This window comes from Oculina patagonica, chromosome 2 (genome assembly GCF_052425735.1).
Source record: "Oculina patagonica isolate OP01 chromosome 2, crgOcupat, whole genome shotgun sequence".
Classification (NCBI taxonomy): domain Eukaryota; kingdom Metazoa; phylum Cnidaria; class Anthozoa; order Scleractinia; family Oculinidae; genus Oculina; species Oculina patagonica.
The window spans coordinates 22221329-22236978 of NC_135759.1; the positions used below are offsets into that span (position 1 = coordinate 22221329).

Genomic DNA, 15650 nt, shown 5'->3' on the forward strand with positions numbered 1-15650 from the left:
ACACTGAAATGTTTGCAATCCACACCTCGGAAGTCCCCCTTCTCTTCGCTCTTCGTTGGTGAGGAGGAGGGGGGGGGGGGGGGGAGCTAAAACATTTTGAATTGGATTTGGACCCATGACCTTTAGTGCGCATGTCACTTCCTCTCGCAGAGGTCACGGGTTCAAATCCCGTTCAAGCTGGATTTTTTTCAAGCTTTCTTTTCGCAACTGCCTTAGTTGCGTGCATAACTGTAATGGTCATTCGTTGATCGAATTTGAAATTACAAATAAATTAATAAGCGGGGAAGGAGGAGGTAAAACCAGAGTATAAAAAAAGCATCCATTTGGCGCGAAAATATGCACTGATATCTGTACGTGGACATTATCTGTTCAATATTAATATCAAAGGAAAAAATAACCCTGTATATTTTTGAAGCCAAATGGAGGCTATTGTTTTTATTATCCTTCAAATCTTTTTATACAAGGCCGCTTACTTTGGGAGACCTTCTCTGACAGCTTTAAACATTACAAAAAATTCTGTTGGCGCGTTAAAATATTGTTAGACTGTTGATAATGTTTCGTTCTTTTCAATTTAACAATTTTCTCGGGCTGAAAACTGAACGCGCGAACATGAATCCCAAAGTTTGAAAACTGGGGAATATCACTTGGGAAATATCACTCGGATATTCCCCAATTTTATGAGTCGGGACATACTGTGTCACGTGAAGCTTTTTAACCAATTGCGCGGGCGAAAATATTTGATGGGTTATAATCACAGTTGTTGAACCAATAGCTCACCCCAGGTCTCTCGGCTAAGGAGAATCACGTGATTTTTGGTACACTCCCTGACCCTTCGTCTTTGCACGAAGTTCTTAACCACACGTACACAGCATTCATATCAAGTCAGCAGTTCATTATATTTATTCATCATTAAAGAAAATATCTCGCCAGGTAATAAAATAAACATTAAACAAAGCATCATCTTGATAAGTTACGGAGTTCTTTCTGCGAAGCAGCTTAAAATATAACACTGTTTCTACTAAGCTCTTTTCTTGCTCGTCCTAAGTGATAAAGACGCGCCAGTAAAGAGTCTTGCTAAACCAAATATTGGAAGCAAGAAGATAATAAAAGCCATCATGATAACATAATGACTGATGCTTGTTCCGATATCCAGCCAGCTACCGCTATCCTGCACGAGGTAAAAGAAATGCAGTCCCATAAGATCCGTCATGGCAAGAACGACCAACACTAGGCTTTGAACTGGGATCGATAAAACTACGTGTATAGCGTCGAACGCGCACGCTACAATCACAAACGGAATGAGGACTTTACAAAGCAGTAAAGCGCCCATGACAAATGGTGAAAATACTGTTAAGAAGCAGTAAACGGACGCAGGGTCAAAACTGTTAATGCTTGCAATGTTTCCTGTTCCGAAGAACGCCACCACGATGAAGAACACGAAGAAATATGCGCAACGAAGGTCTTCTAAAGTGAGCTTTCTAATGAGCGGGGTGTCGATGCCTTTTGTGAGAACCTTCCAAGCCGGCTGGTGGGTTGTCGTGGCATCTTCGTTGCTAAGTTGCGTTTCTAACAGTGCATTGAGTGTTTTTCCAGATAGTTTATGTTCAGATAACAGCCACGCACCCATCAGCAGTGAGAGAACTAAGAGAAACAGACCCTCATAAGCAGTACTCATCAGCAAATACACCGAGGAAAATGCGATGGCAATGCTTGACAGCCTGATGGTTAAATTACTAGAGTTGATTAGCGGAAGCAAAAACGACGAGAGGAAAATTGTCCAACTTCCAAGTTGGTTCACCACTGGAAGACCAAGTTTACGCTGCAGACTTGATGCAGTGCTGTTTACAATATAAACCGCGAAGCCCGTAAGTAGCGCTTGAGGAAGCAGTATTTTACATGATTTTGTTATTTCCGTCTTGAGCAGTTGTGAAATATTAGAGGCATAAAGCAGCAAAGATGCAAAAGCAAGCAACGTTAAAACTCCTGCAGCGGTCACTAAGAAGTAGTTCGCCTCGCGTCCGACCACGGGAAGAACAGGAAATACAGAGAGAGCGAAGCTAAGAACCATCCAACACACCACCGTCCATTTGCAGTTTGTGTACAGTGGAGTGCTGAACGGCCACAAAGCAAGGCACAAAAGACCAACAGACAGAATCTCTCGCCTGAAGAAGCTCATCACAAGAATCTCTAACGAAAATACACCAAACAAGACCGTAAATAACACTCGACGTTGCAACTGCTTTGCACGGATATAGTCCAACACGGCACGAATCACGTGAAGTCTCTTCGCAATGCGGTTCCAAAACACCAACGGCATCAAGCAGTAACTGTAATACATCCACGGTGCTTTCTGAATCAATAACAAAAGAACAAAAAGAAAAGCGAAGGCACAAGATGTAGTGTCTATTAATGAAGCCTTTACCAAGGGATTGAAGCCTCTTTTGCTGAGTTTAGACGCCTCTTTCATAACGTCGCTGTGCTCTTCAATAATCTGAAGCACAATACAAAATACCCATCCAAGAAAGCCAAGAGTAACCACTAGATTCAAGAACACTCTGTCATAGTTTTGATAGTAATTGAGTCCTTGTAACGCAAGGTTTATTAGATCTCTGCTGAGGCTGTCTGCTTCTTTATACTTCTTGGCTCGCATGAACTCCTTGATGTCACGAATCATTCCTGTTTTCTTTGCACCTAAAGAGTAAACAACAGAAAAACAACGGAAAATTGTCTTAGTTTTGACCACTTTACAGGGCTGACTCACAACAATCATTCCTTTTATTTTCCTTTGCTGTTCGTTTATTTTGCTTGTTCCACCATTCTCTGTAAACTGCTTAATATAATGCAGTCTGGTCTAAGTCCCCCGCAAAGTGTTGTAAAGCGCATTAAGCGTGTGGATTTGCGCCACATAAATACCGTTATTATTATTAATTTTTTTAATATGAGGGGAGTCTAGAGCAGACTAGAAGTGGGAACTACTGTTTTAAGTAACCTTCCCACCCCCCACCTCTCCGCTGAGGCTCCCCTGAGGAGCAGAGAGATCGAAATCGGAGAAAGAGCAAATATGGGAAGAAGATCCCTTGCGCAATTGCTTTTTCTCCCTCCCCAGCCTCCACGGGCTTTATATTTCTCTCTCCCCAATCTCCCTACAATTTAATCTTGAAAGTACGCTTACAAAGAAAACTCTCCTCCATGTATCCCGGTTGGGGGGGGGGGAGGGGGTACTCAAAAAAGTTTTATACGGGGAGGCTCTGCCCCGAGGTCCAGCCCCATACCATTTTCTATACCATTTTAACAGAAAAGGCACTTCTTTCATATACATTTTATTGAAAAAAAGGTACCCCTTTCATATACCTACATGATACGACATACATGTATACTTAAAACAGGACGTTTTCTTGACATTTTTATGTAGCGCTTAAAAAATTAACACGATAGAGCCATAAGTTGCGTCTGTTCGAAATCTTTAATCTAAAGGCCCCTTAAAATATCTTCATGACAGAATTTCCTACCCTTTCATATACCTAAACTTGTGAAATTCCTACCCTTTTATATACCTTATTACATGAAATTTTCGCGACACGTTAATTTCGCGATTTTGAGGTGTGCATATTTCGCGACACTTAAATTGCGCGATTTTGCGACAATTTTGATTTTGAATCACTTAAATTTCGCGTTTTTGGGTAAGACACAATTTACATTTCCTTGGCAATATTAATTAACATGCCCTTGAATTAAATAAAACGACTTCATCAATGGAACAATAACGTCAAAATAAACAAAAACGTAAGGGCGTGACTAAATCTCGGCAATAGCAACAACAGAGCAGTTCTCACAATGTCTACATGTAGGTCATGCTTAATGCATGCTTGTACGTGCATGAGTTATTGTTCTTGAGTCATTGATGACAACATCCATTTACATTGAAAATTCCTCCCTTCAGTGGTACTAAACACCTCCCACCAATGTGGCCCTGGGTTCGATTCCGGTCTGGTGTCATATGTGGGTTGAGTTTGTTGTTGGTTCTCGTCCTTGCTCAGAGGGTTTTTCCCCGGGTCTCCGGTTTTCCTCCCTCCACAAAAAACCAACACTCTAAATTCCAAGCGATCTTCGATCACAATTACAAGTCTTTAATATCACAATTTTTTGAAATCGCGAAATTCGCGAAATAAATGTGTCGCAAAAATTTCATGAAATAAGGGACTTGACGCCTAAAAAAGGTACACCTTTCAGGCAGAGCCTCCCCGTATAGGCCATCATAGGGAGTGCACCCCCCCCCCCCCTTGGCCATGTATCTACTTTAAAATGATACATTTTGAGAGCCCTTTCCTGTGTTTTTTTTTTTCTCGGCAGAGGAGAGACCTCTAAATAAGGTGCAAATACAAACTAGAGTGCAAACATACCTGACAACGAAGTGAAAGGCCGAAACCATAGGGAGGTTTCTTTTCTGAACAATTCTTTGACGTCATATTGAGCAAGAATCTCTTGTGAATTCATAAAGAGGTTTTCTGCAATGTAATGCTCGGTGTTGTTCAGATATTCTGCTGGTAAAATGCCCACAGAGTTCAGGGGGAATGGTACACCTGAGGAACAAAAAAAGTTATTTTTTTTAGCAATAACAAAGTGTAAGCATAAAGAAATGAAAATATTTATTTCAACTCATTTCAACCCTGTCCTGTCTGGGCAGGTGTGGGGTAGAAATTTTCACACCCTTTATCAGAGATGTTGTAACGAGGTTTGTATGGTGCGTAAATCATCCTAAAGTATTTATTTTAAATTACTTGCTGTCGAGTAATATAAATCATATTGTGCCAATTGAAAATGATGTCATACATTTCAGAAATCAGCAATTCGGACTTTTCAATTAAGACTCAAAATCTCCAAAAATTATTTTATTTAAAAAGATAGGCAAAATATAAGGATGCAAACTGTAAAGATTCTATTTTAAAAGTTGCAGCCTATCAGAACATGGTTGCCATGTGTGGAATCTGGTGACTAGTAGTTTAGACCGCGTTGCGCGGAAACAGTGTGAGTTGAAGAACGTGCTACACTGCACAAGACAAGACTGAACCGCCATTGAACGTGTTATGTACTCATTGTGTTGTCGTTACCGCGTTTATTTCTGTCACTGTTAGAAGTTTGATCAAGTATTCGTCGATTAAAGTCAAATAATTCAGTCTTGTGGTTTACACATCATGGTAACATCACGCAATGTTAGATAATTTTTAGGAAAAAATGTGCAATGTAACTGAGTTTGCTTATCATTGCCTCGATGCATTTTAAGTTACAAAGTTGAAAATCAGCACTGGCCAGCACATTCTGTCCCACCCCAGGCAGAAAAGGGTTCAAAAGGGACACTTTTTACAGTAAAACTTTCTGCTGAAGTTCTGTCAAGCCTCAGTCCATTGATGTGAAAGTCGGGGTTCATTTATTTAATACAATAAAAACATAAGAATAACAGCACTGTGCAATTTCAGATTATCTGTCACTTGTTTAGCTGTTATTGCTTGATATTCAACTTTTCCTTTTGCTAAAATCTCTTGCCTCATAGAAAAACTCCAGAAAAAAGGGACTACAGATAATCACACAAACTCACCAATCAGAGAGGTCATCAGTGCTGCAATATCAGCTTGATTGACATCAGTTCTCCTCAGATGAGCAAGGTTCCATTCAAGTGTGTCAGTTGGAATATCAGCTCCATGGATGGGGGCCATGGGTCCCTGTACCCCCGCTCCCCAAGCCACTAAGGGTGTCAGCGTCTCATGGGGATGCCCTGCACCATGCGAGCCCCAGTTGGTCATACCATGATCAGCTGTCATCACATATGCTGTTTGACCATCATGATTATAAAATTCCTCGAATAATTTTTCCATTTCTTTTATTCCCTCATCGACCACAGCAATGTTCCTAAGATATTCTTGTGAGGTTGGTCTGTGGGCATGACCATTGGTGTCAATTCCTGGTTACAAAAAGGCACATTAAGATAGTGTACCTGACATATTCACTGGTCTTAAAATCAATTGATACCTCAAAAATGTAAACAATTACATTTCTTCATAATTATTTTTCTTAATTATATTTATTAGGGAGTCTAAGCAGCCATGATAGCGAGGGTCATGCTGATGACAATGTCAATTAAAAAATAAAATATATTTTACTTATTAAGAATCTTGCGATAATCTAGATCAATCTAGCTTGTCTTTTGATGTTAGAACTATCCACAGGTTGATATGTAAAGGCAGCATCTTATGCTGCCGGAGCTTATCCCGGTTTCTGAAGCATTAAGCGGCTAGGAATATTTATACTCCCCCTTGAATGGGATGCTAGTCCATCGCAAGGTATCCCCCCAGCATTATGTCGCCGGTACCCATTTATACACCTGGGTGGAGAGAGGCACTATAAGAGTAAAGTGTCTTGCCCAAGACACTTTACAGTCAACTCTCGTTAAAGCGGACACGCTCGGGGCATCGTTTAGTGTCCGTAATAGCAGGAGTCATTTCCAGTCAAACCTTATTTGCCGGGGATCTGGATTTTGTCTGTAATAGCGTGCATCCGCAATAGCGGGGTGTCCGCAAGGCAAGAGTTGACTGTAAGTGGTCAACCCAGTGACCCCGGCCAGGGCTCGAACCCAGACTACTCGATCGGGAGTCCAGCGCACTGACCATTAGGCCACTGCGCCTCCCATAGTAACTACAGTACATGTACACAAATTTTGTAAGGTGTCAACACAATTAAAAGTAGTTTAAAAGGTAAGAATCACCCATTATGGTGTGTCCTAGTCCAATGCATAATTTATGAGTATAGACACCAAATCAGTGATTCAAATCTGTGTATTACTAACAAAATCCTTTCACTATTTACTTTTTGGTAGTGCAGTTGTTCGCATGAAAACCCACTAAAAACACTCCATGCCATAGCAACAGAAACAGTTGATTGATATCTAAGAAAAACAAAGTAAGGTCAAGCTACTTTAGATGGATCTAAAATATTCACTCACTGATCTTAGAAACAAATGTCACTTCTTAGTAATAATTGTTTGTCCTAGTGTTGCAGAGGAAAACAAAAGAAATGCTTTCCATTCAAGGCCTTGAATCATCATTGAGGATGCTTCCTGGATTTTAACTTTCTACACAACCCAGTACAGTGGAACCTCGATATAACGAAGGGCCAAGGGACTGGCAAAATATGTTTTCTATAACGAAGTTTCGTTATATCGAGGTTCTTTTCCATATGTTTTTCTATTATTGGGGCTAAGAATATTGTTCATTATATTGAGGACTTCGCTATGTAGAGGTTTGTTAAATCAAGGTTCCACTGTATTAAGAGATCTTACCTAGAAGGTGAAGAAAAAACACTATTTGTCCTTCATGAAGCATCTTCTTCAATGTCTCATTTTTCCCTGCAGTATCAAAGAACCCTCTGACTTCATTAAACACCCAAGTGTCAAGTTTAGCAGCATCTTCATTTCCAAAGTCTTCCTCAACATCTTTATACATGGAAGTGAAGACATGGCCCCCACTGGCCCCCTTGGCAAACATGGGCAGGATATCAGGGCTTCCCCATGCCCATGTGTAGCGACTTTCATTGAAGGTAGAATCAAACTCCACTGGATTTTCTTTCCAACCTAGAAAGAGGGGCATTTGTGAAGAAAAGCGTCCATATTAGACTGTAGGTAAGTTGTCGGCTGACTGTTAGTTGACACATTACCTACATATTACCAACAGTCTACCAACAGGTCAACAACAGTTGGCCCACAGATATCTAACAATCTGATGGTAAAATCGTGGAATTCATGGAAGCTTTCAGCAGACATACTGCAAGATGAGACAATATGAATAAACTAAATTAAAAATCAAGGACTGATCATAAGTTTTTAACCTCAGCACCCTACAGCAAAACTAATCTGAGAGACTCAAAAGATAGGGGAAGCAATGGGACAGATCAATAATATTGACAGTAATTTTTTTCATGATTATTAGCTTCAGTTTATTTCCAGTAAGATGTCAAAGCACAAAACTTGATACAATTTTCTTTACGACCGTAACACCGTTCATTTGTAACACAATACAGTCGAAGCTCTCGTAACCGGGGGACACCCTCGGGACGCAAAAAAAAGTGTCCGTAGCTGGAGCTGACCGCTTACGTGAACTGGTTCTCGTAAGTGGCCACTAGAGGTGTAGGGAAAAGATGGCCACTTACGGAAGCTTGCTCAGCTAACAATAACCGGACGGACGTGGATGACGACAAAACAAACACTGAAATATGGTACTGTAATTACTTTAAAATCATTGTGACGAATGGTGATGTGAAGTTGATTTATAAAAACAACGGGGAGAGTTAAAAAATGGGGAGATTGAAAAAAAAAAAACGTGGGTGGGGGGGGGAGTGTGGCGGGGCAGAAAAAATAGGGACTCCCCCCCCCCACCCACATTTTTTTTTCACTCTCCCCATTTTTTGCTCGCATTCGTAAACCAAGATGGCGGCCCGTCGGACTGAACGATCCATTTCTACGACTTCACGGAAAAATAGGGGACTGTGAACAGTCTATTTCAAGGGAAAATGTGCTGCCATTTCATATAAAAAAAATCTTCTTTCAGACACATGAAACACAGTGATATTTCATGAAACAACAGACATGTAAGGTTAATAAAGGGTATTCTGAAATTTAACCAAACAAAATGCACTGTTTTCAAAAAAAGGATTCATGTTACAGTGTTACTGATCGCACAACACACTTTAGAACAACTCATTATGTATGATGTTATGGTTTAAATCATCTTTGGTTTAAAATTTTTCAAACCAGTTACATTTTTATTTTTCTTTGCCTCATATTCATTACCATAATCTGAGACAGAGGGATATAAAAATCAAATGTAACTGGTTGGAAAAATTTTGAACCATAAATAAAGATAGTCCATAGCATAATATACAGATTTTATCTTTGCCTACAACATGTTAATGACAATTTTGCTTGCTGACATTTCACAGATTCAAACCATTTGCTTAAAACTGTAATTTTCTCACAAGCCTGTTATTTCTGTTAAATTTGTCATTATTTTGTTTGACCACTCTTCTTTCAAATCATTTGCATAGCTTTGTTAATTATGCATCAGCTTGCTATTTTTGTCTTGTGCATTTCAGTTATTTTTTGTTCCCAAGGGGGGTACTTGGGAAAAGCTTCCAGATGGGGATGATCGAATAGGAGCAAAAATCAGGACCCAAAAGAATCCCTAGGGCTTCCAACAAAACCCCAAAAAATCCCTGGACCAAAAATGCATCATCTGAATCCTTTATTTCTCCTCTGGGAGAATAGGGCTTTTGATCGAAAATTAACCCCCCAAAAATCCCATGCTAAATTTCTGACCCTTAAATTTTCAGAAAGGGGGAATGAACACTTGTGTTTGTTTATTCATCGATCATACCATCTGAATTTATCTTTCCCTCATCTGGTTGTCATCCTAACAATGCTAGAGACATCCAAGAAAACTTCTGTTTCAACAATAGCATTATGAATGACTACAAAAAAATACTTGGCAATTTATCCTACCCAAAAAGTCCAAAACAATTCTAGAATCGAAAATTTCTTACCCAAAAATTCCTTCGACCATCCCTGTCACTTCAGGTTTTTGTTTCATTGGTTCCCCTTGGTTTTTGTTTTGTTTCATTGGTGAACTTATCTTCCTTTAATGAATTTGCACAAATACTGTGGAGGGGGACAGGGGGGCGGGAGCCCGGGAGAAAAGGGGCGGGAAGCGGGAGGAGAGAGGGCGGGAAGCGGGATTCTTAAGGTGGCGGGAACCGGGAGAAAACGAGTGAAATTTTGTAACATTTCATTATATTTCGCAATAGACATGGAGCAAACAGGAAAGAACAGCTACGAAAAGGGGCGGGAGGCAGGAGTAGAAGGTACGGGAAGCGGGAGTAAAAGGTACGGGAGGCGGGAGGTTCAGACCCCCCTGTCCCCCCCCCCAATACTATGTAATTTGTTATTTTCATGCAAGTCTCTTATTTTCGTTATATATTTGCTATTTTTCAGTTATTACATCTGGCCCGCCTTTTTCAAGTCATGGAGTCATTTGAATTACTAAAATCCACGAGACCTTATTATTTTCGTTATCTTTGCGATCGTCATACAATTCTGGACATAATTGTCATTTGTTATGTTTGGATGCTTCGTTTTCGAGTCTTTTGTTCGTTTTCAATACTGTCCATGTGGCATGATGTGAGTAACACGGAAATTCAAACAAAGCAAATTCACCAACTTGCTCACCTTTAGCCACAGCGCTAACGTCCTCATAAAATCCAGCGATAAGAGCAACATGTCCAGGGCGAGACTCTGTAGGAACTCGTGTATGTGACACGCCCCAGCTACCTTTTTTCTCGATTATTTCTCTGAAAAACGGCGCGCGCGTCATTCCGTGTTCATAAAATTTGTCCGCTCTCAAACCATCAGCGACGAACAAAACCAGCCTCTTTGCAGGCGGTTTGAGGGTCGATTTAAAAGGAGTCATACCATGAACAAGAGGAGAAGTAAAATAAATATCGAATATAGAGGCTAGATAGATGACATGAACTAATATTCCAAGAACGAACAAGGACAACTTCGCGGCCGCCATATTGAATTCAAAGTATAGCCGCTGAGCTGACATACTCTGACAAGAGGCTCAAAACAAGACCGAGAGAGATTGGTGCCCAAAAACTCGAGACCCACGTGGATTGTGCGAGTTCCTAAAACGGGGACATTCTACTAGAATGTAGCAGCGACCAGTAAACTAAAATAAAAGCAATTTTATTGGCGGAGCGCAATGAAGGTCAATCAAAGATCATTGGTATTAATTAATCAAAATGAAGTCAGCATTTTTTTTAATTTTAGAAATCTGATGTAATGTATTTTTGGGAAAGGGGTATAAAACAGGCCATTTTAACGACGCAGTTAAATTTTGCCGAAACTAAAAGTTTACTCAGCAAGAAGAAAGAAACGAAGATTTTCATCAGAAGCAACCAAAGATGTCAAAGTTAGCTCCCGCAATTGGAATCGACCTTGGAACAACTTATTCCTGTGTTGGAGTATTTCAACATGGCAAAGTTGAAATCATCGCCAACGACCAAGGCAACCGAACGACTCCAAGCTATGTCGCCTTCACCGAGTCGGAACGTTTGATCGGCGACGCTGCCAAGAATCAAGCAACATTAAACCCAAGCAACACGATCTTTGATGCCAAGAGGCTGATTGGGCGGAAGTTCGACGATCCGTCAGTACAATCTGACAGAGAGAACTGGCCTTTCCAAGTCATCAATGAGGCTGGGAAACCTAAGCTCCGCGTGGAGACCAAGGGAGCGTGGAAAACTTTTACCCCCGAGGAAATCAGCTCCATGGTTCTGACCAGGATGAAAGAGACAGCTGAGAATTACCTAGGCGAGACAGTCAAAGATGCAGTGATCACAGTGCCAGCTTACTTCAACGATTCTCAGCGACAGGCCACGAAAGACGCTGGACTGATAGCAGGGCTGAATGTCAAGAGAATCATCAATGAACCAACCGCTGCCGCCCTCGCTTACGGCTTGGAGAAGAACCTCAGCGGAGAAAAGAACGTGTTGATTTTCGACCTCGGTGGAGGAACTTTTGACGTCTCTGTGCTGACAATAGACGAAGGATCGTTCTTTGAAGTACGCTCCACGGCTGGAAACACACATCTCGGCGGTGAAGATTTCGACAGTCGCGTCGTGGATCACTTCGTGGAAGAATTCAAGCGCAAGTACAAGAAGGACCTCAAAAGCAACCCGAGAGCCTTGCGTCGCCTGAGGACCGCTTGTGAACGAGCCAAGAGGACCCTGTCTTCTAGTACTCAGGCCAATATAGAGATCGACTCATTGTCCGACGGAATTGATTTCTACTCCAGGATTACCCGCGCGAAATTTGAAGAACTGTGTATAGATCTCTTCCGTTCATGCCTAGAACCAGTGGAAAACGCACTAAAAGATTCAAAGCTTGAGAAATCTCAAATCCATGAAGTGGTTCTGGTTGGAGGCTCTACAAGAATCCCAAAAGTACAGCAACTGCTAGAAGACTTCTTCAGTGGCAAACAGTTGAGCAAGTCAATCAACCCAGATGAGGCGGTGGCATATGGGGCCGCAATCCAGGCAGCAGTTTTGTCCGGTGATCAGAGTTCCGAAATCAGAGATATCTTGTTGCTCGATGTTACACCGCTAAGCCTCGGGATTGAAACCGCTGGCGGAATGATGACCAATCTAATCGAACGCAATACCCGAATTCCAGCTTCCGTTTCAAAATCAGAGTTCTCAACCTACTCGGATAACCAAACAGCAGTCACCGTTCAGGTGTTTGAAGGCGAGCGGGTCATGACCAAAAACAACAATCTGCTGGGGCGATTTGATCTGACTGGAATCCCCCCTGCACCGCGCGGCGTGCCGAAGATCGAAGTCACCTTCGACATCGATGCTAACGGAATCTTGAACGTTTCCGCCAAGGATGCGAGCACTGGAAAAACCAACACTATCACCATCACCAACGACAAGGGAAGGCTGTCTAAAGCGGACATTGAGCGCATGGTAGCTGATGCTGAGAAGTATAAGGAAGAAGACGAGAGGCAACGTGAGACGATCGCTGCAAGAAACAGCTTGGAGAACTATGCATTCAGCGTCAAACATGCGGTAGAAGATCCAAACGTTGAGGACAAGCTGAATACTGACGATATAGAGATGGCGAAGAGCAAGGCACAAGAAGTGATCGATTGGTTGGACAGGAATTCAATGGCAGACAAAGAAGAATATCAAGAAAAGGAGAGAGACATGCAAAAAGTGTGTTCGCCAATCATGAGCAAGTTACATGGGCAGCAACAGAACACAGACAGCGCTTGCAATGGACCCACGCTTGAAGAAATTGAATAACTGTAAAATTTGGACAGTTTATAGCAATGTTGTAAAGTAAGAAAATATATTATAAATGATTTCATTTTTATTATTGATTACTATTTTATTTATTTTATTTTATCCCTCTTTCTCGGAGAAATTAGCTTTTCTTGTAGCTTCTCTTGTAATCCGAGGTTAAATAAAGGTGGTGTATGTATAATGTATGTAGTTTGAAAGAAATGTCAAAGGCATGAAAAATTTCTTTTTCGTATTATTCATAAGATTATATTTTGGCAAAGTATTTGCAATAACTAAGTAAATAATAAGCTGAGAGTTTAAGCGCACATGAAAAGTGAAATTTTTTACACGATTTACATATCCCTAGTTGTTAGGTAAGATTGTATTTTAGTTACACTTTCGAATGTCCGCGATGTTATCGCTAATTAAAGATTTTGATACCTTAATTCACGCCTGCATTGTGCTTTTGTCGTTTGAATAACCTTATTAGCCAAGCTGATCCAGGTTATATTAGCAAAGTCACTAGGTTTTTTCAAGTTAACCTAAACAGGTTCTTATATAAATGGTATTTAGTGTAAAATTAGGCTTACTAGGTTCTTTATTAGGTTCTTAACTTTTGTTCAAGAAATAAAGTAGAATTTTAAAATGATCTGGTCTTTAATGTCCAATAACTGTATTCTTGGAGGCTTCGGTAAGCAAAATACTATATACTATTTTAATCTGATTCTGTTAAAATCAAACCTATAAACCTTCACTATAATTCCCAACAAAAACTGGAGCTAAGCATAAGCGACATCTCACTTGCGGAATCATGATGTTTAAATATTTTTATTTCTGAAGTGGAACTCATAAAACCCCATGTGGTTGTGTGTGACTTGACGGTCCGGTTGGGATTTATGATTGATCAGACAGTAACATTGAAATCAGCATGATTGGCACATAATTTGTATACTCATAATCGAACGCACCCAGGAGAGAGGTTTGCGTGCAGTCTTCAGAGATAGCAAATCTACATATGAGCAACTACTGAAGAAAGCTAACTTTAAATCCGGCTCTTTATGAAAGAAGGCTACAGGATATAGCCTGTATGATGTTCAAAGTGAAACATGATCTGTGCCCCCCGAACGTCAAAAATTTGTTTTCATTGAAAAGTTCTACTTACAACCTTAGAGGCGCAGATTTCCACATTCCCAGATTTAATACAGTCACCTATGGGTAACACTCGCTAAGATATATCGGGCCTATGCTGTGGAATCGACTCCCAACTAACTTAAAAAACTTACCGTCTCTGCAATCTTTTAAAAGACAGATCACTTTAACTAACCTTTCACTGAAAATTGAACATGGATGTCACAACTGCGTTTTATGTAGTACATGATTTATTTTAAATGCGAATTAACTTATTTTAAAATTGTTATTGAAATTATTTGTAAATAGCGTAGTTAAATTTTAGTCTGTTTTTATTGTAAATATCAATTTTAAGTCTTTTTATTATTATTATTTTTATTTATTTTATGTGTCCCCTATTAGTAGAGAGTGTTTCACTCTCGGCTAGAATTCCTTTGACACATTAATAAAGTTGTTGATTGATTGATTGATCTCGTTCCCACATCTCGCAGGTAGACAAGCCGGACACGAGATCTGGGAACGAGATTAGTATACTCAGTCTGGTACTTATCGCGCAATTCAAAAACGTTCCTGAATATCTCATAGCGACCACCGTTCTTATTCGCAACCGAGTTTTGGACGAATTTTGTGAGCCAATACTTTAAAGACAGACTATCCAGGTCCTCCAACTTCTCTTCGAGACTTTGCACGCGATGAACATGACCAGCCTTGAACACACTTCCCAGGTCACATGAGGTCAAGAAAAAGGAATTTTTGCTCGCGTGCTGATTGGCAAGTACTCAAAACCTCAACGGCTCACTTGTCTTTGTACTGTGTACTTCTACGGTTGGACTGTGCAAGCAAGAAATCTTCTTGCACACTTTTGGGTGGCCGAAACCAGCGAGATTCATCCTCAGCTAACCCGTCCAGGTTTCAAAACTAGCAGGACGCTACTGCATGCAAATTGTGGCGGCTTTAGGTAAACAAGCTTAGTTGTGAAAAACACGGATCTTACATAATCATCACCAAGTATGCGCTAATTAAACTAAAGATGGTACCAATTAAATGTTAACGTGAATAATTTCCTTTGTTTGCAATAAGGCCCCGATTTCAAACTGTACGCCATCCTCGGAGACCCAGGGGCAGTTAGTGGGGGCGGGGGAAAGTCTATACGGGCGAAAAAAGTCAAGAAAACGAAAAGTCAAGAAAAGAAAAGTCAAGAACGAAAACTTGACTTTTCTTCGCTGATTTTTTTTTTCGCCCGTATAGACTTTTCCCCGCCCCCACTAACTGCCCCTGGGTCTCCGAGGATGACTGTACGCTTATTAAACCAAAGAAATCAAGAATTAAGTTTTCGTGAATAATATCTTTTGTTTGCAATAGCACATTTGCACGATGTCGTCATTTGACTACAAATACCAGAATTCATTTCGCCTTTCCTTTGTTATTCAAATTTTGAATTCCCAGTGGGGTTTGAAAAACAATTGCTCTAATTAGAATGACAAAAAGACAAAGCGGAGGATTCTGGTAGTTGTAGTCAAGTGACGCCATCATGCAAATCGCCTATTAGGCGCCGATTGAGAAGCTATTTAAAAAACTCGTGCTTCGTGTTTCATCGGGGTTTCCAAACACTCGAAAACAATAAAAGCACTAGGCCT

General features: G+C 40.6%; 2 protein-coding genes across 2 annotated transcripts; one reads left to right on the forward strand and one right to left on the reverse strand.

Annotated features, from left to right (window-relative positions):
* Positions 1 to 878: 878 nt before the first annotated feature.
* Positions 879 to 10613, reverse strand: LOC144643477 (GPI ethanolamine phosphate transferase 1-like). The gene is made up of 5 exons (XM_078502740.1): positions 10268 to 10613; positions 7331 to 7621; positions 5594 to 5956; positions 4401 to 4580; positions 879 to 2691 (listed from the first exon to the last, which is right to left on the reverse strand). Exons 1-5 carry the CDS (start codon positions 10611 to 10613, stop codon positions 1019 to 1021), a joined length of 2853 nt encoding a protein of 950 aa, XP_078358866.1. The 3' UTR covers positions 879 to 1018.
* A 310-nt stretch (positions 10614 to 10923) lies between these two features.
* Positions 10924 to 13331, forward strand: LOC144643478 (heat shock protein 70 A1-like). Its single transcript, XM_078502741.1, has one exon. The coding sequence runs from the start codon at positions 11005 to 11007 to the stop codon at positions 12904 to 12906; it is 1902 nt and encodes a 633-aa protein (XP_078358867.1). The 5' UTR covers positions 10924 to 11004; the 3' UTR covers positions 12907 to 13331.
* The last annotated feature ends 2319 nt before the right edge of the window (positions 13332 to 15650 follow it).